Source organism: Myotis davidii, unplaced genomic scaffold, assembly GCF_000327345.1.
Source record: "Myotis davidii unplaced genomic scaffold, ASM32734v1 scaffold438, whole genome shotgun sequence".
Classification (NCBI taxonomy): domain Eukaryota; kingdom Metazoa; phylum Chordata; class Mammalia; order Chiroptera; family Vespertilionidae; genus Myotis; species Myotis davidii.
The window spans coordinates 2625611-2651880 of NW_006290031.1; the positions used below are offsets into that span (position 1 = coordinate 2625611).

At 36.6% G+C, this 26270-nt stretch overlaps 1 protein-coding gene across 10 annotated transcripts in view; it reads right to left on the bottom strand.

The window, feature by feature from the left end:
- Positions 1–2718: 2718 nt before the first annotated feature.
- LARP1B (La ribonucleoprotein domain family member 1B) overlaps positions 2719–26270 on the bottom strand; it is a 90855-nt gene continuing 67303 nt past the window's right edge. For 4 of the 10 annotated variants that reach the window (XM_015563318.1, XM_015563320.1, XM_015563313.1 and 1 more), the window contains 8 exons: positions 20353–20409; positions 16159–16325; positions 15599–15705; positions 12080–12270; positions 11094–11238; positions 6475–6584; positions 5709–5836; positions 2719–4057 (listed from right to left, as the gene is read on the bottom strand). In XM_015563318.1, the coding sequence (XP_015418804.1) occupies positions 3812–4057; positions 5709–5836; positions 6475–6584; positions 11094–11238; positions 12080–12270; positions 15599–15705; positions 16159–16325; positions 20353–20409 (1151 nt within the window). In that variant the 3' untranslated portion in view covers positions 2719–3811. Of the gene's footprint in view, positions 4058–5708; positions 5837–6474; positions 6585–11093; positions 11239–12079; positions 12271–15598; positions 15706–16158; positions 16326–20352; positions 20410–26270 lie in introns of those variants that run through there. The other 6 variants (XM_015563316.1, XM_015563315.1, XM_015563317.1 and 3 more) reach the window with 6 other exon arrangements.

Consider the following 26270-nt stretch of genomic DNA (forward strand, 5'->3'; position numbering starts at 1 on the left):
TCCCTAGCTACCAGTAAGGTGCTTGGTCCTTCTGAAGACGCTAGGGCCATATTGGGGTGAGGCCCTCAGTTCATCAGGCAACTAGCACTGTGCCCCAGCATGGGCCCTGCACTCATCCACACCATGGCCTCTGTCTCTGAGCTCACCTGCATCTACTGGGCCCTCACCCTGAGGATAAGATCAATGCCCTCATTAAAGAAGCCGGTGTAAATGTTGAACCTTTGTTTTTTTAGTTAATCCCTCACCTGAGGATATTTTTCCATTGATTTTTAGTTAGAGTGGAAGAGAGAGGGAAAGACAGAAACATCAATTGGTTGTCTCTTACACGCGCCCCAACCAGGGCCGAGCTGGGGAGGAGCCTGCAACCAAGGTATATGCCCTTGACTGGAATCGAACCTGGGACCCTTTGGTCCTCAGACAGACACTCTATCCACTGAGTCAAACCGACTAGGGCAATGTTGAACCTTTCTGACCAGGCCTGTTTGCAAAGGCTTTGGCCAATATCAACAAGGGGAGCCTCATCTGCAGTGTAGGGGCTGGTGAACCTGCCGCAGCAGCTGTGCTGTACCAGCAGAAGGTCCTGGCCCTCCACCACTGCTGCCCCAGCTGAGCAGGAGAGTGAAAGGAAAGAAAGAAAAATAGAGGAGTCTGAGGATGACATGGGCTTTGGTCTTTCTGACGAAACCTCTTTTGTATCACATTCAATAAAAAGCTGAATTCTGCAATAAAAATAAAAATATATTTTAAACATAACTTCCTTCCTTAGTCCCTTTTAGTAGGAAAGTAGTTTTGATTTAAACTTTTTAACACTGCCTTTTGTATAAAATAAAATTTAAAAAAACTGCAAAATAATAAGGATAGAAGCATCTAAGGTCAGTAGGGTAAATTTTGGGTAGGGCTCTTTAGATTTATAGCCAATAATGTTTTCTTTTTATTGAATAGCAATGCTTTTGAGTTTGATTTGCTGGAATTCCTTTAAGGAGTATACTTTTTTAAAAGTTTTACCCAAAAAATGTATATACCATGTCAAATATACACTAACAAAATTCAAAAGTGAAGTGTTAATATTCTTGATAAGTAAAAAAATAATATAGTTAATGAGCAATATTATCACTCAGTAGCATCTTGATGAAAATGATGACATTAATAATGACATTAGCCAGGTTGGTGTGGCTCCATGAGTGAGCGTCAACTCATAAACCAAGAGGTCTCCGGTTCAATTCCCAATCAGGGCACATGCCCGGGTGGCGGGCTCCATCCCCAGTAGGGGGGTGTGCAGGAGGCAGCCGATCAATGATTCTCTCATCATTGATGTTTCTATCTCTCTCCCTCTCCCTTCCTCTCCAAAATCAATAAAAATATATTTTTTTAAAATAATGACATTAGAATACTATTTTTTGCTGTTAAATCTTTCAGAGAAAGATTGATAATAAGCAGTGTTAGTGAGGATGTAGGAAAACATGCTGAAGAAAGTATAAACTGTGCAACCATCTTAGAGTAGTACGTTAAATGGGAATACATTTTTACTTAGAATTTCAACTTCAGGAATTTATGCTAGGCAATAACTCCAAGTTTGTACATAAAAGATTTATCTATAGGGATGTTATTAAATTGCTGATTGTAAAGAACCCAAACCTTCCCACAAGCTAAAGTTAAACAATAGATGATAGTTAAATAAACTATGGTGAGTACAATAAATGATAGCTAAATAAAAAAAAATAGATGATAGCTAAATAAACTATGGTGAGTCCACATGCTGAAATACTATGTAAATAGTAAAAGTCATGTTGTGGAAATATCAATGGCATCAGTAAAATGCTCACCTCCATGTGAGAAAACAGATTATTATGCTATATGTATAGCATGATACCAATTTTTTTTTTCTGTTTTAAAAAGGTACTTTTATTCTTTGTGCTTTTCTAAGTTCCTCAATGTACAGACATTAATTTTATAATAAAAATGTGATAGAAATTACTAATTTATTACACATCACAAAATTCTTGATTACTAACTATATTTTCATATAAAATATACAATGTTCCAGTCAAATTTAGAAGTACAAAAAATCTTATATTAAATACAGGTTTCAAATGTATGTGTTCAAAAAAAAAGGCATATGGAAAAATTTTAGATCATTTCAAGAGATGACTTAAAGGGAATAAGCATGGTTTGGTAATTTCTTACTGAAAAGCCAAAGCTACATATCCACTTAAGAAAACATTTAAACATTTATTATCCTAATTCATTAGCTGTTTTGCATTGTCAATTCAAAACTCTAAGTAAGCCAAAACTGGTTTGGCTCAGTGGATAGAGCGTCGGCCTGCGGACTGAAAGGTGCCCGGTTCGAATTCTCTCTCATCGATGTTTCTAACTCTCTATTCCTCTCCCTTCCTCTCTGTAAAAAAACAAAAAACAAAACTCTAAGTAAAATTTATTTTATTTTCCAAATATTCAAATTTGACTGTTTCTTAAAATTAAAACATCAAAATGACCCCCCAAATATTAAATATTATAAAACTGAAAGTTATTTATGCATGGGAAATAATCTAATGAACATCTCTTATTAAATAGCCCATTTATCCTAACAAGATTATATGTATTTCAATGTTGCCATTCTATAGGAAAAAGACACCAAAAAGAAAATAATAAATTAATTCAGTGTATTAAACCAGCTGCTACTACCAATACAAGAAAATATGTGCTAAATAAAAATGAATATGTTTATAACTGAAACTTTATTCACAAAATATAATGGTCTTCTAATAGCAATGTTTGAATATTACAACCAAACAAAAGTAATGAAAAATCAATTCAAATAACTTAGAAAGTGCTTTATTTTTTAATTCCCACAAAAACTGAAACTATCATTTACATCAGTTGCAATAGCAATAAAAATTAGAAATCAATGTACTATAACTCTTGAAAACACGAGCATAAAAAACTAAAAGAAACAAAAAGGAAATCTAAGTGCTCCTTTTAAATTGAAGATAATCTGTTTGTGATATACCCACCTGCAGATGTACAAAGAGCTGATGCATTCAAAACAGTGCAAGATTTAATTAATTTAGGACAACATTCCAACCCAGTTTTCACTACTTTTCAATTGCTTTTGCAGGTTTATGTAGAATCACAAGTAAATCACTCCTAATATGTAACCAGCTAATGCCAATTTACAATACTCCACACCAACACAACAATAACTATAGAAATCATGAGGTTAAACTCACAGGGGAAAAAGGAAAATCTTGCATCCAAAGTGCGTATGCTTTAATATAACTGCAATATATTTCTACTTTTGTTAAAACAAAAACAAACAAAAAAGGGTTTTCTTTACACATCTAAAAGCAAATGTATCATTTCATATTCTTTTTCTGAATTAAAAAATATTTACGTAATCTTTGTTTTTAATTTCAAATATGAATTGATAGTGGGGTAATTAGATTCTTTAAGAAAGCTCTACAGATGAATACAACATACTATATCTTCTTTAAGAAGTATGACCTGAAATGTTAGGCATTCCTTGTGTTGTTTTTGAATATATTTTAAGGAATGCTGTTCTTGTAAACAATGGCCTTGAAAAAGAAATATTGAGACCTACTCATTACTAGAGGATCTCTATAATAGATCACCAAAACTATCCTGTTCATGAAGTCAGGGAAAACATTTTTAGAATTTATCTTGCTATGGAAAAAAAATGGTACCACTTTTCTTCCTTCTTCTTTTTTCTGATCATCACAATTAAACATCAGGTTTTCCCAAATAAATATTGATGTAAATGTTGATTTCAAGGGCAAGCAACTTTCATAAGCATCTACTTCTCAGACATTTCACCATTTGTGGAAACTGAGGCAGCACTGTTCTGGTGTGAATTGTCACTGGACTCCTGTGATATATTCCTTCTGGGAGAATGTATTGGAACCTGAAGTTGACTGGCAGATTCAGGCTTAGCAGCATTTGGTGACTTTGTGGAGGAATTAGATGGAAGTCTATGATGATCACTCTCTGAATCAGAAGTAGATGAATGTCGTTTTCTTCCAAATTCCTCACTAATGGGGGGCTGCAAATTATGAAAGACAACACAGTAACGATTATACTATTTTTCCTCCATTTCAAATCTAAGGCCAGACTTTTCCAACAAAGAGGAAACTGCTTCAGCAGATTTTATTAGTATACAAAAAACTTAACAGCAATTTAAGGTATTAACTTGAATGTCCTTCCAATTAAATCATCTTGCTAGTATTTTTTCATTCTTTCACTCAACACATGTTTATCAAGCATCTCTTATGTTTTAGGTCTTGAACTACACAGCAGGTAATAAGTGTAAGCTTGGGTTCCTTGCTTCACGAAAATGTTTCACAAGGATTATTTTCCATCTTTATTCAACCTCTATCAAATGTTAAGCATTTATAACTTTAGTCCCTTCCTCAGTCATAACCTCCTATACTAGGCTTGCTTAAATGGCAATGTTTAACAAACAGATAAATGGAAGAAACCGGGGGAAAAAGAGATACTAAGTCAAACACCTTCAGCAAGTTTGAAGGTTTATTTCAAATTTCTAGGATAAGGACTGGAGACCATTATTGATAGTACTACATTTAAACACTTTCAAACATAAATATCCAACCCCTTCAGACAGCAAGGACAGACAGGCAGGTAGAAGAAAGGTATCCTGCATTTTTTAAAATCAGTCTTTTAGGCCTTTCCAATGACCAAGATTTTAGAGCCCACAATGACACACAACCAAATATTTTCATTTGAAGACAAGTTAAGACCATAATCTCCTCCACCAATATTCTATTGTATTTGAAAGTGGAGGCCTGAATTCTTAGCTTCAATTCAGAAAGGACAAAAGTCACTATTATAAAGATAGCAGGGATGTCTCTGTGACAGAACTGGTCAGGCCACTCTAGAAACACAGCTCTCCATTCCATTAACTCCATCCCTGAGCCATCTAATCCAGCAGTCGCCAACAAGTGGTCTATGAGGTCCAAAAGGTGGTTGACCACTGGTTTAAGAAAACCTTTGGAGCTGCGGTCACCAACCGTTGGTTTGCAGACCACTGGTGGTCTGTGAGGTCCGCAAGGTTGGCGACTACTGATCTAATCCATTTAGATACAAAATTTCAAGACATATTACAGTACTAAGTAGCAATGAACCTAGCCTTCCTTTCATCTCTATTTTATACGTCCTGATGCTTCTTTGTCTTTTCTGATTTCTCTGTTCTCTTCATCCTTTTTCTTTATCATTTTATGTTCATCCCATTCTTTTTCTAATGCTTTCCTCTTTTAAAATCACATTGTTTAAAGCCTACCCTATTATCTCTACAGATGCACCTAACATTCTCGCCTAATTTTATTATGCAGGGAACCCAAGATTCATGTTACATCAGCATATGTTACAAAAACTATAAAAGTATATCAAAGGTGAAAAAATTTCAAGCTGCTAAGTGAGAAATTTGCAACATATCCACATAAAAGTTACTAAATCTATAATTTAACTATAGGAACATATCAAAATTGAAGTGAACTGACAATTGCATTGTAGTTATGTAAGATGTTAACATTTGAGAATTCTAGGTAAAAGAGTATATGGGAATGCTCTACTATTTTTGTACCTGCTTTAAAGTTTGATTTCAAAACTGGAAAGTTAAATTTTCAAAATAAAAAGTTAAAAAATTAGTAATACAGAGGAAAGGACTTAAAACTTACATCAACGCGGAAGTCTTCTAACCTCTTAAAGCTACAGAGGTATTCCTGAAGTTTTGGGTCAATAGACTGTGTCTTAGATTGAGAATATTTTAGATAAGCCCAAAACTTTTCTAATCCATACAATTGACCTAATAACAGAAAAGAATATACATAATTATATAGAATTTTAAAAAAATGATTCATATTGAACATAATCCTACCAGCAATAAACCATTTACCTTCCAATACACACATTACTTAAGTCTTGAGAATAAGACATTTTAATGAATAAAGGCAGCTAACATTGAGCATTTACTATATACAGTGGTTTATTACATATTAAACTAATCTGAAGCATATACAATCCTGGAATATAGTTGCTTTTGTATATATTACTGGTGAATAAGCTGAAACTAACAAGGTTAAGTAACTTGCCCAACATCACATAGCTAATATGCAGTGGAAATGGGACTCGGACCTCACCCAGGCCCTGTGCTGTTACCCACTGTGCTGCCCCACCATTCCAGGCACATCCACTGATGCTACACAGAATTCTTATGTAACAGAATATCAGTGAGTAGCCACATTTGTCAAGTGAATAATGACAAATACAACTCTTTACAGGAAAGGTCTTATTCCTTATGGTGTCCCAACCTTCATCAAGCACCACACTAGGGGCCTGAAGATATTAAGTGGTCTGCTTTGAAGACAAAGTTATGAATTCCCTATTCATTGATACTCAGGTTTACAATGAACAAACAGAATAAGTTATTTTTTGTTTTGTTACCAGATTCATAGTCTTTTTTGGTTTCTTCTTGGAAATCCTTAAAAATTTCTTGTCTGAATTTTTTTTCCAGTCCGTAACTATAAAACCTGAAAAGACATTCTAATCCATACCTGTAAAAAAGAAATAAAATACTCATAATTTTTTTGCCATGACAATATCAATATCTCATATTTAACAGCACTGATACAAGCAAATATGGCACAAATAACCCCAAACAAACAAAAAATGTTTTAAATGTTTAGCATGCAGATGTTTAGTTGAAGCAGTAACTAGTAATCCATAGTTGGCTTTTCTGTTTTTGTTGACTCAGCCATAGCACTCCTGGAGGTACACTGGGAACATGGAGAATGAGAGGAACCCTTGGACATCAAGAATATGACTTCTTTGGACTGACAAAAGATCTCTCCCTGGAAATGCTAAGGAACTAGTCAAAAGATTTAATGATAAATTGGGAATGTTTTAGATTTTTCCCAAACCAAGGTTTATAATGGTGTGTTTGTGCATGGTATTAAATATTCTTGAACATAATCTTTACTCTAGAGAGATAAAGACCATACTCTTATGCTCTAAACCTTAGGTGTTGTTGACCCATTCGATAAAGTACATTTCATAAAAGACATTTTGCTAAGAGAATTTTAATCACTAAATAAATCAGAAAACCAATGTCCTTGTTTTCCTCTTTTAAGTACCTAGAAAATTGGAGCCCTAGCCAGTTTGGCTCACTGGAATATTGGCCCACAGACTAAAGGGTCCTGGGTTTGATTCTGGTCAAGGGCAGGTACCTGAGTTGTAGGCTCAATCCCTAGCCCTGGTCAGGGCATGTGCAGGAGGCAACCAATCGATGGGTCTCTCTCTGACATCCATGTTTCTCTCTGTGTGTCTCTCCTGTTCCCTTCCACTCGGGTGGAAGAATGTCTTTTCAGGTTTTATAGTTACGGACTGGAAAAAAAATTCAGACAAGAAAATTTTAAAGATTTCCAAGAGAGCCTGAGACAAGTTGTGGATGGTGGATCAGCAAACTACATGGGCTCAACCTCCAACTAACGGTGATGAGTAGAACCCATGAGAGCAGACAAAATCAACAGGACAGCAGTGTAAGGGCCATGTCTAGCTCACTCAACTAAAATATGCCACAAAAGATTCCTCATTTTTAAAATCCTTGTCAATCTGGGTGCCTCAGTGTATTAGAGAAGAAGGGTGTGTGTGTGTGTTTTGTAATTAGCTGATTTACAAAATAAAGAGTAATAGTCCAGAAGAATATCAACCTGCCAAGAGAAATGCAGGGCTACCAACTACACACCCACAGATGAACTGGAGCCCTGTGCTCTGGTAGACATAAGTGATGCTACTCTTGAGCTTGTTTGACTGAAGGTTAAGGGAAGGATTAAAGGAACACCAGTTCAGAATGACAAATCTGCCTTGACTCTCTTCTTAAGGGATCATATTATATTGATATCAGTGGTTCTCAACCTTGGCTACATCTAAGAATCATCGGGGAGCTTTTAAAAAATACTGATGTGCAGGCTCCACTGAAAACCATTAAAATTAGCATCTTTGGGGATGAAGCCTAAGCCCCTTTCTTCTTTTCTCTCTGAAAAGCAGAATTTAGAACTTTTGGGTTTTATCAAATTAATATTTTAGAGGAATGTTAGAATTTTTAGATTATTGGAAAGAATAGACTACTACAACATTTGAGTTTTACTTGTATATTTTAGCAAATCAGTTCCAAAGACCAAAAGTATAACATTAATAACACAACCCAAATATGCAGCATAACTGCTAGATGAAGAGCAGGGCAAGTGACCAGCATCTTAGTTGTCATTTATTCACGTACCACTCACTCTGAGACTGCTCAAAGACTAAGAACCAGAAAAAAACTATATTTGAATTCTGGGCTTATAACTATATCCCTTTAAGTAGGGATAAAAATATCCTACTTTTTAAGAATAGATGAGATACTAATTGTAAAGCACTTACACCATGGCTGGCACATTAAAGATATGTAATAAATGTTATTTCTCTCCCTCCTTCTTGAAACCATCTTAATGTTACTTATTGTCAATGGATATATTTAGTAAAAATCTTCTTCCTAATAATAATGACCACTCATTGAGCACTTGCTATGTATCAGGTAATATGTTAAGCCCTTTACATGGTGTTTTGTTTAATCTTCACAATAACCTTACAAGGGTATCTACCATAATTTCCCCAACTTTATAACTAACCTAAAGCTTGAGGGGATTATAATTTGCCAGTCACAATAAATTAATGGGCTAGAACTCAAAACTATGTCTCATTTCAAAGCCTCCCAGTGCTGAACTGTTATGCTCTACTTCGTAAGAAATAGCTAATCCAGTCTAGTCATGAACACTGAAGAAAAAGACCCAAAATTATAAAAGATGTTGAAAAGCTATTAGAAACATACACAGAAAAGGAACTCCCAACCTAGACTTGAGTAGGAATGGAATCAGAAAAGTATTAGAAAGTCCTGCAAAAAATTGTTTGCTTATTAAATAGCAAAATATGCTGAAATTAATTATAAGCATGGCTTTCGAACTTTTCTGAGTTTAATAGTAAGAAAAATATTTTAATTTGTGAACAAGTCAATACAACACTCATATACACTGTGTGTGTACATAAAAGCACATATAAGTTTTTCGAACTACTCTTAAATTTCTACGTATGTATGAATTACAAGACAATTTAATCTTGCTATGTTCAGTGCAGTCGTACTGTATTTTCTACAGTTTATTTTTAGGCAAGTCAGAATCACTAAATTGATTTCTCAACTCTTCAATGGGTTACAAACCACACTGTGAATAACATCAAGATCAGAAATGGCCAAGTTTGCCTTTTATGTCAAATCTGGTAAACTAGCTAGTAATGATATGTGCCTGTCATTCCTTACCAAGATAAGATGCAAATTAAATGGGCTTTATTTTTACAAGTCAGTGCAAACGTAATGTTTTCTAAAAAATTTTCTTGCAGCAAATTTTTCCCTCTTAAAGATCACAGTATCTTTTTTTTTTTTTTTACTGATTTCAGAGAAAAAGGGAGAGGGAGAGGGAGAGAGAGAAACATAAATGATGAGAGAGAATCACTGATTGGCTGCCTCCTGCACGCCCCCTACTGGGGATCGAGCCCGCAACCCCAGGCACGTGCCCTCGACCAGAATCAAACCCGGTACTTTGGTCTGTAGGTCATTGCTCTATCCATTGAGCCAAACCAGCTAGAGCTAACAATGTATTTTTATTTGAGATTTACAAGAAGAACCCATTTTTAGACCTTGAAGAGAGGTAAATTTAGAAAATATTGAGTGGAAAATTATCTTTTTTCTTCTTTCCATCACTACTTCTTCCTCCCTTTACCCAGGAATAAATAGCTTGTAGTAGTTCCGTGTTCTTTCTCACTCTCTTGGTCTGGTCTCAACTCAGCCTTATAGGCACTCTCAAAATTCCCTTTGAACATTTCCTCAAAAAAAAAGCAAGGTTTAACTCAGGGGTCCTCAAACTACGGCCCGCGGGCCACATGCAAATACAGATATTGTATTTGTTCCCGTTTTGTTTTTTTACTTCAAAATAAGATATGTGCAGTGTGCATAGGAATTTGTTCATAGGTGTTTTTTTTAACTATAGTCCGGCCCTCCAACGGTCTGAGGGACAGTGAACTGGCCCCCTGTTTAAAAAGTTTGAGGCCCCCTGGTTTAACTGGACAAAAAGAACGAGTTAGCAAAGCAGAGGGAGAAAGAAAAGAACAAACAGGTAAGGATATCTTAAAGACAATTTGGATGCTAGAGAGCTTGGTTCACTCAGAGAACACATAGTTCAGTACCACTGCTGTCTAGAGCACTAACTGCAGTAAAAATGAAATTGGACAGGTAAATCAGGTCATATCATGAGAGGTCTTAGTTTTTCTTGGCTCAAGCACATATTAATTTGGGGACATATATGCACATGCAAGGGAAGTCTAATAGTGAGGACAAGAGAGAGAGAAATCTTTCAAATGTCATTTGGCCTTTATGCCATCCCTAAAATGGTCCCAAATGATCCCACCTCCTGGTATTCACAATCTGGTACAATGCCCTCCCACACTGTACCAGGGTGGGTCTATGAATGACACAATATGGCAGAAGTGATAGTATGTCACTTTGAAGTATAGATTATACATGACACTGAGGCATCCCTCTTAGAAGTTCTCCCTCTTTTGTGGTTCACCAGCTCTGAGTCATGTCGTGAGATGCCCTAAGCAGAGGCCTGTATGGTCAAGACCTAAAGGCTCCTGCCCATAGCCATGTGAGTGAGCTTGAAGAGGATCCTCCAGCCAGTCAAGTCTGTCGCCCTATCCAACACTTCAACTGCAATTTCCTAAGAGAAAAGAACAAGAACAACCCAGCTAAGCTGTTCCTGGGGTCCTGTCCCATAGAAACTGTGGATTAATAAATGTTTGTTGTTTTAAGCGTCTGAGTTTGGGGGTACTTTGGTGTGCAGCAATAGACACTAAAACAGCCTCCCTCCAGTTATGCAAGCTACTTTCACAGTTCAAAATTGGGCTACTTTTCAGTCCTAGTTTTTATTTTTAAAAAATCTCTCCAAGTGTAAAAATACAAAAAAATATTGGACCTGTAATTTTCTTTTGCATCTTCCCAAGCAAGTTGTTTAAATTCCTCGTACATTTTTTTATTGAAGTGGTCTCTGAGGAAAAAGGACCAGAAACGAAAGAGAGTATTCATTTCTTGGGACTGGCCAACTCCCAAGCGCTTTCTGTCTGGAAAAAGTTAAAATAATAAAACATTTTTAAAGGAAAGATACTTACTGAAAGCCAAACAACAGATTTTTACGTAACTTAAAGAAAGCTGAAACATATTAATCCTCAAAACATATTTGGGTTTCTTCTAAATAAATATAAGCATTTGTCAAAAGTAACAAGAATATGGTAAACTTTCTTTTTTTTTTTAAACTTTATTTCTTAACTAGATAAACTTTCTTTTTTTTTTTTTTTTAAACTTTATTTCTTAACTAGAGGCCCGGTGCACAAATTTGTACACCAGTGGGGTCCCTTGGCCTGGCCTGCAGGATGGGGCCAAAACCAGCTCTCCGACATCCCCTGAGAGGCCCCAGATTGCAAGAGGGCGGAGGCCAGGCCGAGGGAGCCCACCTGTGCACAATCGGGGCTGGGGAGGGACGCAGGAGGTTGGCCAGCTGGGGAGGGACCGAGGGAGGGCTCCAGGGTGTGTCCGGCCCGTCTTGCTCAGTCCCAATTGGCCAGACCTCAGCAGTAAGCTAACCTACCAGTAGGAGCATCTGCCCCCGGGTGGTCAGTGCACATCACAGTGAGTGGTTGAGTGGCTTTAGGGTATCATTAGCATATTATACTTTGATTGGTTGAATGGCCAACTAGACACTTAGCATATTAGGCTTTTATTATATAGGATGTGTCTAAGCTACAAAATACATGAATAAGAATATATATAAACATATTTACTTAAGGTAACTATAAGTAAAACAAATAAAAGAATATCTTAACCTAATATTAAATGTCACAATTTGAAATTTTTAGAATTACATTTTAATTTTAAATATAGCTATGTAAAAGACAAATGTCTTACCACTTAGGCATCTTCGATGATATTTGTGGTACACTTGCTGGGTAAAGCCATTTTCCTTCAAAAGTTCATGAGAAGGATGCTGGAACTTCGGGAATGAGTGAGGAGTACATCCATAACTTCCTATGAGTTGGGAACCTTCTGAAGGTGAAGCATTTGAACTGCTGTTTGAGGAGGGGGGGAAAGCCTTCAAACTAAAATATCAAGAACCAAGTGTTTAAACCGATTTGCACTACTGGTTCATTACTGAGAATATGAGCAATGGAAAAGACATTAGTCCCCAAAACGCTCCTAAACAAATGACATAGAATTTATGCTCAACACACAGGTAAATTCAGAAGTTGATTTTAAAAGTCATAAATTCTGAACCTAAAATAATAACTAGAAGCAGATAACTGAATAGCTAGCTTATTCTTCTTCCAGATCCATTATTTAGTTTAGATAATTTTTTGTGGTAGTAGAAAATTTTTCAATTTTCTTGAGTAATTAGGCTAATGATGTAAATTGAGTAAGTGAAAAAAATGAATAAAATCTGGCATAAAGGCAATAATTTCACATACCTGCAATTTGTAAATCAATTCCACTTCTGAAATATTTCCTAAATCCATCTTTTTTTTTGCACTCCATTATTCAAATTATACTTTCTGACGCTTTCAATGGAACTGTTATCTTTGTCTTTCCATCTCCCTCCCTCTATCTTACCACCAAAGTTATCTTCCTAAAACATTGTTCTATATTTTTGGTACTCAATCTGTGGTCTGTGGATGCTTAAAGGGATCCCAGGAATTCTGCAAGGTCAAAACTAAAATCGTATTTGCTAAATTTACCATGTTAACATTCATACTGATAATACTAAAGCAATGGTGTATACAATCACTGATGCAAACTGAGACAGTGGCACCAAATTTCATTTTCTAGCGCTTGTATTATTTATTGCTATGCACTTGCAATTTCTGATGTCCTGGGATAAAAGCTTAAAGTTTTCTGAGCATTTTTCTAAGCATGCATCGTTCCTTGAGCGTGTGTGGTAGTTTTCTACATTGCCCTCTATGAGCGGTTGTTTTTTGAATGCCCCCAAAATAGGACATTCAGACAGAGGGCAATGAAACAATGGACACCAGACTCTGTGGCTGCACCTTGTTGATCAGAGGCAGCTGGAAGTCAGAACACAGAACTCCAGCAAGCCAGACCATAAAGTGGGTAGCCATCTTCCAGTCTGTTCACAGAGCTGGGAGGCAGGAGATAGGTAGCTGCTACCATATCAAAGGCTGACACTGACCAACATTAACCCCAATTTACCAGATAAGCTTCCCCTGGAAGCTTTAAATGTTAAAACAGATGCCCTAGCTGGTTTGGTTCAGTGGATACAGTGTCAGTCTACAGACTGAAGGGTCCCTGGTTCGACTCCAGTCAAGGACACATGCCCAAGTTGCAGGCTTGATCCCCAGTAGGGGGCGTGCAAGAGGCCGCCAATCAATGATTCTCTCTCATTGATGTCTCCATCCCTCTCTCCTTCATCCTTTCTCTCTCTGAAATCAATAAAAATATATATTTTTAAAAATCACTGATATGAGCCAAAACCGGTTTGGCTCGGTGGATAGAGCGTCGGCCTGCGGACTGAGGGGTCCCGGGTTCGATTCCGGTCAAGGGCGTGTGCCTGGGTTGCGGGCACATCCCCAGTGGGGAGTGTGCAGGAGGCAGCTGATCGATGTTTCTCTCTCATCGATGTTTCTAGCTCTCTATCTCTCTCTCTTCCTCTGTAAAAGATCAATAAAATATATTTTTTAAAAAATCACTGGTATGAAAAGGTCATTGATATGGTTTCATATTCCACACTGCAACTAAATTTTTTAAAAAACTACCACCCATTCAGCTTTGGTATAATATCAAACAAGAATATCTTCAAATTATCTGAAAAGGCTTAAAAATATTCCTCCCTTTCCTGAATTTTATTCCTCTACTTCAACAAACTCAACAAATTACAATTAAATTATATTAACTTATAATGGGTTTATTGTTATTTTAAAATGAATATTTATATTTTTTCAGTTTTACTTTTTAATTCAGTAAATTATATAACTCCCAAAACAAAAGCTCTTTGAGGTCCAATCATTTTTTCAAGTCTAAAAAGGTCCTTAGGCCAAAAAGTTTGAAAAGCATTTAACTAAATCACATCACTTTTGCTGCTCAAAACCCATTACCTACAGAGTAAGTCCAATTTTCTCAACAGGATATTCCAAAGGGCCTTACCAAACCTTGACATAATTTTTACAAGAATCATTTCCCATAAAATCCCATTATGGTATTCTCATATCATAGGTTCCAGGTGCATATAAGTGATTTGCTACACTACGATATATTTTTATATTTCGAGTAACTTTGTTATTTCCTCCCTTTTAAATCCTTTACCTATTTCCTACCTTGGCCTGTTAAAATCTTACTCATCCATCAAGATCAATACTAATTGTCCATGCCCAGCAAGTTTCTCATGACATCCCCCAGGCAAACCTAATAAACCCTGGGAAAATTAAAGTTATACAAAGTAGTTCTATATTCAACACCATTTGTTCACGCAAGGTCATATCTGTCTTGAAGTGGGAGAATTAGTTTCATTCACCTGGTCTTTTACTGAGTACTACCTATGCCAGGCACTGAGGTTCTGCCATCCCTGAATTTACTATCTGAAGAAGACACATACAAAAATTTAAATAATGCCTGTAAAACATTTAGCACAGTGCCTGGGGCACTGCTGAAAGAATGTAGTAAGCATTAGCCAGCATTAAATAATTGCACTACAATAACTATACCAGTGATGGAGAACCTATGACACCCGTGTCAGAGGTGACACGCGAACTCATTTTTTTGGTTGATTTTTCTTTGTTAAATCGCATTTAAATATATAAAATAAATATCAAAAATATAAGTCTTTGTTTTACTATGGTTGCAAATATCAAAAAATTTCTATATGTGACACGGCACCAGAGTTATGTTAGGGTTTTTCAAAATGCTGACACACCGAGCTCAAAAGGTTCGCCATCACTGAACTACCATGGCTGATACACATCACAAAGAGCCAGAAAGAAAGAACTTTCAAAAGAAGGAGCAGTGAGAGACAAGGGAAAGCAGAGATAAAGAAGCCCTAGAGTAAAATAGAAGGCAAAGTCACGGGTACAGGTAGGCCCAGGAGCCTCCATCTTGTGAGGAAGTCAATTAAAGATTAGTGAAAAAACTGTAGATGACACAGATATCAGAAATAAAGAATTACTTTGATGGGCTGGACAGGACACAGCTGAGGAAAGAATTAGTAAATGTGGATATACATCAATCAAAATTTCCAGAAAAAGATTAGGAAAAAAGATAAGATCATCCAAGAGCATTTACTTCTCCTCCATTGGTTTCTCTTTAGTATTTTCATTGTTCTATAATTTGCTAGTATTAATTTGTAAGTTATTTCCAAGTATCTAATTAATTACTGTTTTCAACAAACTTAAGAAGAAAACAATGTTTGACAAATAAGAGTACCTGACAGAGGGTGTTCTTGGCCCGTGATCTCTGGAATCCATTACCCAACCAACATGACACTCCAGAGGGGGATTTGTACTATGTCTTGTTTTTCTCTTTCTTGGACTCTAAAGAAAAGTCAAACATTGCAATAACTTTCACTAGTATGAACTTCTCAAGTAAATTAAACCCCTCTGACTGTAAACCAACTCAAACATTTTCATACTGTGGATGACACATTATGAAATCATATGAAGTCACAAAACTCAAACTATCACATACAAGTTACAAAACTTAACAAATAAGGAAGGCCCTTGGCTAGACTTCAAACTAAGGATGAAAGGAAATACAACTTAGCATAATTCTCCATTATACCTTATGATCATCTTTTATTATACTATCCAACTGTACAGTAGTTATTCCTTAACCTAAGAAAACATCACTATAGTAAAACACCATTTTTAACAAATTCTTACAAGCTAAAATACACATTTTTAAATGTGATATAAACTACAAAGTCTCATTTTGTAATGTTAAAGGATACAGAATGTAGGCTTTATATGCCTGGTTGTTTTGAGTACCTTTATATCAAGGGCTTTTGATTCTTTAACCACAGGATAAAATCTTGGTGTTTTGTTTGGATCTTGTAACCTGGGTGTTCGGGGTGTTTTGGGTATCCTTGCAGGATAAATTCTAGAAGATTCTGGAACTGCTGTTGGCAGTGAACAGACTGTTGTTGAAGATATTTCTGAAACAACAAACAGTTTCTGAGCTAATTCATCAGTCAAATCAGCAAAATAAAAAGCTACTAATAATATTTGGATGCTAGAAAAATATTTTACTTTGAGAAAAAGGGTAATTCTGAAATTCTCTACTCTCAAAGGTTTTCTTCATTGGAAACAGTTCAAATATATAAGAATAAAAATTTAAAAAATCACTTGTTTACAAATTACCTAGCTTTTCTAAATTTTAATTTTGCTGTATCTTTTTCTTTTTTTCTTTTTTATTAAAGAAAAACAGCCTGAAGCCCACTGTCTAACCTTCCCTAATCACATTTTACTTTTCCTCCTCAGAGATAACCAGAGTCTTAAGTTTAAGATTTTTATCAATTATTATACATGTAATAATATTATTTTCCATAATTAACTTTATATAAGTGACATCATACTATATGTATCATTTTGAAAGCTTTTCCAGTCAATATTTTGTTTGTGACTTCAATAGTCATATTTGCATAGCTCTGGTTTATTCATATGACTGCAAAATATTATGCTGTTACACAAACATATCAAAATGTATTCATTCTCCTGAACATCCACATTTATGTTATTTCTAGTTGTTTTGTTTGGGGTTTTTTTTGGTATAATCAACACTTATGCACTGACAGTAAAAGAATATGTCTTCTAGTACAGGTATGAGCATATTTCTAGTGTTCATATCTGAAATGGAAATGCTAAGTCAAATGGCACATGCATGTACTGACTTACTTAAATACTGACTGCAAGCTGCTTTGTATAGTGGCTTCATCAATTTATAACCCCACCAATTTCACACCCTGGTCAAGACTGGGTTTTGTTCAGATTTTTAAGTATTTTTCCATCTCATGAGATTTAAATGGTATTTGTATTTCCTTGGTTACTAGTGAAGTTGAGCATATTTTCATATGCATAGTTATCACTCCGAGTTCCCCCTTTGTGAACTTTCCATTCACATCCTTTGACTATTTTTCTATTCATTTGTTTCACTAATTAGTTTGTGAAAATCCTGTAGCAAAATACTAAGTAAGCAAGCACATGAATTAAGTAGTAATGTCAAAAAGTGTAAGCTCCAGCCCGCTGGTGTGGTTCAGTGGCTGAGTGTCGACCCATGAACAGGAGGTCACAGTTCGATTCCTCGTCAGAGAACATACTTGGGTTGCGGGCTCAATCCCCAATGTAGGGCATGCAGGAGGAAACCAATCAATGATTCTCTCTCATCATTAATCTCTCTCTCTCTCAAATCAATAAAATACATCTATCCATCTATCTAAAGTTTTTTAAGTGTCAGCTCCAGCCTTCGCCAGAGATGCTCAATTGATTAGAGCAGTGTTGGTGAACCTTTTGAGCTCCGTGTGTCGGCATTTTGAAAAACCCTAACTTAACTCTGGTGCCATGTCACATATATAAATTTTTTGATATTTGCCACCATAGTAAAACAAAGACTTATATTTTTTATATTTATTTTATATACTTAAATGCCATTTAACAAAGAAAAATCAACCAAAAAAATGAGTTCGCGTGTCACCTCGGACACGCGTGTCATAGGTTCGCCATCACTGGATTAGAGCATTGACCCTTACACCAAAAGGTGGTGGGTTTGATTGCTGGTCAGGGCACATACCAGGTTGCAAGTTTGATCCCTGGTCTGAGCATGTGCAGGAGGCAACTGATCGATGTTTCTCTTTCACATCCCTGTTTATCTTTCCCCCTTCCGCTCTCTAAATATCAATTTTTAAAAATGTAAGCTCCATTTCTATATGATTTTTCTTCAGACTTTAGATTTACACAAAAAGCTTTTGTTCATTCAAATACTAAGTGCCCACTATTCTAGACACAAGTTTGTAAACTCAAAAGTGAACTTACCCACTCTATTAGCTTGTCTCCCTATCTTGCCATCACCCCTCCCAATCCACTTTCTGTACTGTTACCAGACTTTCCTGCTTTTGTCATCTCTGCATTTTATCCATTTATTGTTTCATTTATTAAATTAAAATTTATTTTCTTACAGATCATTCTATTAGATGCTAAGGCTAAGTCTCAGTGCTTCCCTAAAAGTAAGAGCCACAATCTTTTATTAGTGCACTAGTGCCTATAATAGCATTTAGAAAAAGTATATCCCCACCAAATGACTGATCAATTTAACAGAATTGTATTAATGCTATTTTTCCTTATTCCAAAAATATAATCTCAAGGATAACATTATGATCTAATACTGAAATATATGTAAAAATCAGTGCCTTTGTAGAAGATCTAGGAGCAATAACAACCCAGAAACAGAAAGTTTCCCAGAAACCAGACTATAGTCTTTAAATTCCATTTCCTACTGACTTGGTCTGCTAGAAGAAATAAAGTCTGGAACAAAGCATAACATGAGCCTGGAAAATCTAGAGCCAGACAGCAATGAGGTTAATAAAGAAAATACTGCCCAACTCAGTGGTTGAACATTGATCATGAACCAGGAGGTCATGGTTCGAGATTCCCAGTCAGGGTACAAGCCTGGGTGGCGGGCTTGATCCCCAATAGGAGGCATGTAGGAGGCAGCCGATCAATGATCTCATAATTGTTTCTCTTGCTCTCCCTCTCCCTTGCTCTCTCTGAAATAAATAAAAACATATTTTTTTTTAAAAAAAGAAAAGACTAGCTTAGGTCATGAGGACACAACAGAAAAAACTTAAGGGTACCCCACTAGTAAAATGAAGTGATCTGACCACTAAAAATAATGACTGAAATGAATTAAACATATCAAATAAATAAGCTCTATAAGTTCATAATGGCACTTTACAACTTAATCATATTTGGAGACAAATGTAGGTTGCTGGGACACCAACTCATTCAGAAAATTGATACATTGAATAAAAAAGAAAGAAACAAGTATTTACCCTTCCTTTCCTGTAAAAATTGAGTATCAGGGTAACCAAAAAATTGATAAGAGTATTCTTTCAAGAACTGAAGGTAAGGGGTAAGAGATCAACCAAAGGACTTGTATGCATGCATATAAGCATAACCAATGGACACAAGACACTGGGGGGTAGGGGAGACTGGGGGAAGGTCAAGGAGGGGGGAAAGGAGACAAATGTACTACTTGTTGTAATATTTTAAGCAATAAAAAAAATAGTAACGACAACAAATAAATAAATAAAAAATAAAAAAGTAAAAAGAACTGAAGGGAAGAAATACAGAAAGAATTTTTTTAAAAAAGAGACTACTGTAAATATGCATTTAACATCATCAATAGGTTCTGTGACTTTAATCGAAACAACATATAACAAAATCGACTTTATCACAGGCTCATTTACATAGACAAAGAGTTAAGTTCCTATTGCATCTTATCAACATTTTAACAAATGATGCTCAATGGAATGACATTATTCAAGGACCTACTGTATATTGCAACTTTAATGAAATATAAAATCTAGGGAATATTCATCAATGACTGTATAAAACCAGTTGGTAAAACACAGAAGGGAAATTCAACACTGAAGACATAAGCCATGAAAGAAATAATTGATAAAGTGGACTTCATTAAAATTAAAAATGTATGCTCTGCAAATGAGACTGTTAAGAGAATGAGAAAACAAGCCACAGACTGAGAGAAAGTATTTGCAAAGACATAGCTGATAAAGGACTGCTATTCAAAATAAAACAAGAACTCTAAAAACTCAACAAGAAAACAACAAATGCTGGCGAGGATGTGAAGAAAAAGGAAGACTGGTTTCATTGTTGGTGAATGCAGTCTGGTGCAGCCACTATGGAAAACAGTATGGAATTTCCTCAAAAATTTAAAAATGGAACTTCCTTCCCTTGACCCAGTGATCCCATTTCTGGGAATACATCCTAAAACCCCCAAAATTCCAATAAAAAAGAATATATGCACCCCTATATTCCCAGCGTTATTTACAATAGCTAAGATTTGGAAACAGCCCAAGTGCCCCCATCAGTAGATGGATGGATAAAAAAAACTGTTGGACATTAATACAAGAGAATACTATGCAGCTGTAAAAAAGGGGGAACTCTTACCCTTTGGGACAGTATGGGCAGACCTGGAAAATATTATGCTAAGTGAAATAAGCCAACCTGAGAAAGACAAATATAACATGATCTCACTTATTTGTGGAATCTAATGAGCAGAATTAACTGACCAACAAAATAAGACACAAAGCATGGAGGCATAGAACAGACTGACATACATCGATGTGGGGTTGGGGGGACAAGAATAGATAAACCAGAGAACTTATATACTTACAGGCATGGCCCATGGACACCAGCAATAGGCTGGTGAAGACATGGCGGGGGGTGGCGGGGAGGGGACTGGGAGGATGGAGGTAAAGGGAGGGAAAAGGGGAGATATCTATAATACTATCACAATAAAAAGTTTATTTAAAAAACATGAGTCAAAGATTTAAACAGGTATCTTAAAGATGTACAGATTGCAAATAAGCAAATAAAAAGATGCTCCACATCATATGTCATCAGAGAAATATGAATTAACATGAGATACCACAACACACCTATTAGAATGGCCAAAATTCAGAACACTGACATCACCAAATGCTGCAGAGGATGTGTAGCAATAGGAACTGTCTCTCATTCATTGGTGGTGGGAATGCAAAACAGTACATCCAGCATGGAAGATAGTTTGGTGGTTTCTAAACCTAAACATACTATCCAATATAATAAACGCCTAATATGCAAATCAACTGAACGGCGGAATGACCGGTTGCTATGACGCCCACTGACCACCAGGGGGAAGACACTCAAAGCAGGAGCTGCCCCCAGCCCACAGGCCCCAGGCCAGCCAAGGTGGGTGCCAGCAGGGGCCCCCTGGTCGCCCCGCAGATTGGTCCTGATCGCTGGCCAGGCCTAGGGACTCTACCCTTGCACAAATTTTGTGCATTGGGCCTCTAGTTATTATATAATCTAGTAATTGCCCTCCTTAGTACTTACCCAAAGGAGCGTAAAACTTATGTTCACACAAAAACCAGCACACGGATGTTTATAACAGCTCTATTCATAATTTCCCAAAGTTAGAAGCAACCAAGACATCCTTCAGTAATGAGTAAAATTGTGGTACATACAGACAATGAAATGTTATGCAGTGCTAAAAACAAACAAGCTATCAAGCCATGACAAGGCATGGAGGAACTTTACTGCATATTACTAAGTGTAAGAATCCAATCTGTAAAGAATCTGTAAAGGCTACATACTGTATGGTTCCAACTATCCAACATTCTGGAAATGAGAAACTATGAACAGTAAAAAGATCTGTGATTGCCAGTGGGGTGGGGGAGAGGGATGAATAGACAAAATAGAGAGGATTTCTAGGACAGTTAAACTATTTTGTATAATTGTATGGTAGATATATTTCATTATATAATACCCTAGGGACATACAACACCAAGAATGAAACTTACGTAAACTACTAGAGGCCCGTTGCATGAAGGGATCTGTGCAATAGGCCTTCCTTCCCCTGGGTGCCGGCACCGGTTTTCCTCCGGAACCCGGGACCTCGGCCTTCGCTCCAGCCACAGCAGAGAAGGCCAGCCTCGAGGCTTCTCCGCTCTGGCTGCAGCGGAGAAGCCAAACATCTTCAGTCATCTTCAGTCTTTGCTGGGGCCAGAGCCTTCAGTCTTTGCTCTGTGCCTGCATATGCAAATTAACCACCATCTTTGTTGGATTAATTTGCATATTCATCCTGATTGGCTGGTGGGCATAGCAGAGTGACACTAATTTGCATGTTTCTCTTTTATTAGTGATTTTGAGTGATTTCTACAGCAATGAAAATACTAAGTGTAATCCTATATAATAAAAGGATAATATGTAAATTGTTCCCTCAACCTGGAGTTTGACTGGTAATTTGACCACAGGGCAGGGGCAGGGCCAACCTGCCAACTGCCCACGGCCCCTCCACCCTTATCGGGGCCCCTCAGCCAGCCTCGCCCCCAATTGGCCCTACCACCCTTATCGGGGGTGGGGCCGGCCAACCAACCTTCCATATCCCCTCCACCTGGCCAGCCCAGCCCAAATGGTCCCAATGGGGCGGACCCACCAGACCCTACCCATGTACAAATTCGTGCACCAGGCCTCTAGTAATATAATAATGGATACACTTTATCGTAAATTTGTTCAAACCTATAGAATGTACAACATCACAGGTAAACTCTAATGTAAATGATGGACTTCTATTGATTATGATGTGTCAATGTAGGTTCATCCATTATAACCAGTATACTACTCTGATGTAGAATGCTGCTATGTGGAAGCAACATCCTTCACCAGATGGGTGATGGCTATGCCAACTTGGGGGCTTGGAGTACATAAGAAATTTTTGTGCCTTCCTTTTAATTTTGCTGTGTGCCTAAAACTGACCAAAAAAAAGCAAACACAAAAAAACAAGTTGAAGGGAAACTATATGATGAATCAGGCTGGTAACATGTAAACCTAATGATCAAATCAATCAAAACACCAGTAAAAGTGAGCCTGAAAGACATTGTATGATGTAATAGAAGTAAACAACTGTGCCTAAGAAACAGTCTAGCCACCAGAAATAAAAACCCTGAATATACTAAATCCTCTATATCTAAATATCAGTTCCTAAGAAACAGAGGAAATAAATAAACATATTAAATGATATGAAGATACAATCAAGTAAATCATAAGAAATCCTATGCCAAATTAACCAGTTTCTTTGACAAATCACTGGCATAGAAAAACAAAAGACGAATTATTATAGACTGAGTAACTTAATGGTCCTATTAATCAAATGCAATAAGTACACCTTGTTTGGTCCTGATTCAAACAACTGATTTGAAAAAGATATATTTCAGTTCAGTCTGTGTGGCTCAGTAGTTGAGCATCTACCTATGAACCAGCAGATCATAGTTTAATTCCAATCAGGGCACAGGCCCAGGTTGCGGGTTCAATCCCCAATAGGGGCATGCAGGAGGCAGCCAATCAATGATTCTCATCACTGATGTTTCTCTCTCCCCCTCCCTTTCTCCCTCCCTCCCTCTCCGTTCCTCTCTGAAATCAATAAAAATATATATTTTTTAAAAAGTAGTTAAGATAGTAACACGTACAAAAAATATCTATAGATAAAAATTTTATTGCTATAAATATGTGATTAAGGAACAAGAATATATTAAAAAATTTTAATCATCTATAAGCCTCAAGTGACATAAACATCATCTAGATATTAGAACTTTTTAATCAAAATCATGGGCCATCTCTTATACATAAATGTTCAAATAGCATTTTTCATAACAGCCAAAACTTTCTGGAAAACATCCAAATATTCATCAACTGGATAAACAAAATGTATCTGTCCATACTACAGAATACTACTTAGCAATAAAAAAGGAGCAAAGTACTGATAGATGTTACATGAATTAACCTCAAAAATATAATTGAATGATTCCAGTTAAATAAAATTTTTAGGAAGTACAAAACATACAGACAGAAAACGGATCACTGGTTACTTCAGACTGAAACTGCATGTTGAAATTAATTGCAAATTATCACAGGGAACTTTTTAGCATGATGAACTTGTACTAAAACTGAATGGTGGTGCTGGTGTACAACTATACAAATTTACTGAAAAGCATCAAACTATATACTTAATGTGGGTTAATTTTATGGTATATGAATGATGCCTTAAAAAAGCTGTAGAAAAACAAAAGATTAGACCATCTGCTCTTCAAGGAACCTCAATTGTGATTGTTTACCACACAGTTTCTGCTGAAAGTTTATCAGAGAAGACTGATATTTCAGAGGACTAGGCTAAAGCACTGATTTTCAAAGTGTATTCCCAACCAGTGGTATCAGGATAGCCTGGGAACTTGCTAGAAATGCATAAACAAGAAACACTGGATACAGAGCCCTTTAATTTGTTTTAACAAGTTTTACCAGTGACTCTGATACTTGATAAAGTTTAGGAACTAGTGCACTAAGGGGTGTGCTAGCTAATCTACTAATTTTCCAAAATTTATTGTTACAAAATCAAATCAGTTCACAGCTATATACCTCTGGATCATGTGAAGCTTGCCCATAGTACTCATTGTCTTAATGGACAGAAATTGCCTTTATTAAAAAGAGAACATTATTTTATGCTGTTTATGTTCACCAAAGGCTGATAATTAAAATGCTACATGCCCTGTCAGGGTGGTTCCATTGGTTAAGCGTCATCCCATGTACCAAGAGATCTCTGGTTCAATTCCTGGTCAGGCCACATGCTGGGGTTGCAGGCTACATCCCTGGTACAGGGTGTGCAGGAAGCAGCCAATTGGTTTTCACTCTCACATCTATTTTTCTCTCCCCCGCCCCCTCTCTCTAAAGAAGAAAAAAAAAAGATGCCACATGACAACTGCCACTTTATTCATTTATTTTTTTAATAAATAAAATGCCACTGAAGCAGAACTCAGCAAAATTTTTGCTTTTCCAGTCATAAAGTCTAGGAGAGAGAAAGAGTGCAGAGATAAAAAGTTTTTTGAAGATATAATAGCCCACACAGATCACACTCTAAATCCTTAAAACTTCAAATTCTTGAAAGCAACTGGAGAAAAATAACTAACGTATCAGTAAGATGGATAACAGGAAGGAAAATTTCCAAGCACTCAAAAATTAATACATTTGTAAATAATCCATGGATCAAAAAGGAAGTTTCAAGAGAAGTGAGAATACTTTGAAGAAAAGAAAAATTAAAATATAACATATCAAATTTGTAAAATGCAGTTAAAAGAGTGCTTAAAGAAAAATATGCATGATTAAATACCTAAGTAGAAAAGTCTCATGGCAATAATATAAATTTCCTTCTTCATATCAAAATTGGTGTAATACACCTAAACAATGCTTAAAATGTATAATATTAATTGCTTATAATAGGAAAGAAGTTCTCAAATCAATTATCTAAGCTTCTGCTTTAAGAAACTAGAAAAGGAGTAGCAAAATAAACCCAAACCAAGCAGAAATATTAAAGATTAGAACTGAAAATAGTACAACTAGAAAAAATAAAGTATAGATTAACGAAAACAAAAGATTTTAAATATATATATATCAAATGTAAAAATTTAAGTCTCAATATGATTAGCAAAATAATACTTATTGAAAATTCAGGACCAGAAAACAGGTTAAATGAACCCATTAGGATGCAATCCGTAAAATCCAGAATGTGAAAAAAATTCTACAGTATAAACAATCCCATTTCTTCAACAATGAATTGCAAGGAAAAACAATAATATGAACCTATAGACTAAAAGAGCCATATCAACCTATTACATTGTTTGGAACTTACATGGATATGATTTTTAAAAAACATGATGAATGAGGAAATTTGAAAACTAAGTATTCTATATTAAGAAATAACTGTTAATTTTAGCCCTAGTCAGTTTGGCTCAGTGGATAGAGCGTCAGCCTGCAGTCCCAGGTTTGATTCCAGTCAAGGGCACATGTCCAGGTAATGGGCTCCATCCCCAGTAAGGGATGTGCAAGAGACAGCCAATCAGTGATTCTCTCTCATCATTGATGTTTCTATTTCTCCCTCCCTCTTCCTTCCTCTCTGAAATCAATAAAAATCCTACATATTAAAGAGCTAATATGAAAATGGTCGTCACACCCTCATGACACTGTCACAGCTCTGACACTCAACACTGGGGAGAGAGGATCGGGGACCAGCCAGGCACAAATGAGCTTGAGAGAGAAGAATGGGGATCAGCCAGACGGTAGCCTGGGAGAGGGACAAGCTGCCCGCCCCGCAGTCCTGGGCACCAGCGGCTGCGCCTGCACCCATGGCCCAGGAGAGGGACAAGTGGCATGTCCCACGGTCCCAGGCACCAGTGGCTGCACCTGCAGTCCAGGAGAGGGACAAGCCACCCGCCCGGCAGTCCCGGGTGTCAGCGGCCCAACTTGGGAGAGGGACAAGCCGCATGCCCTGCGGTCCCAGG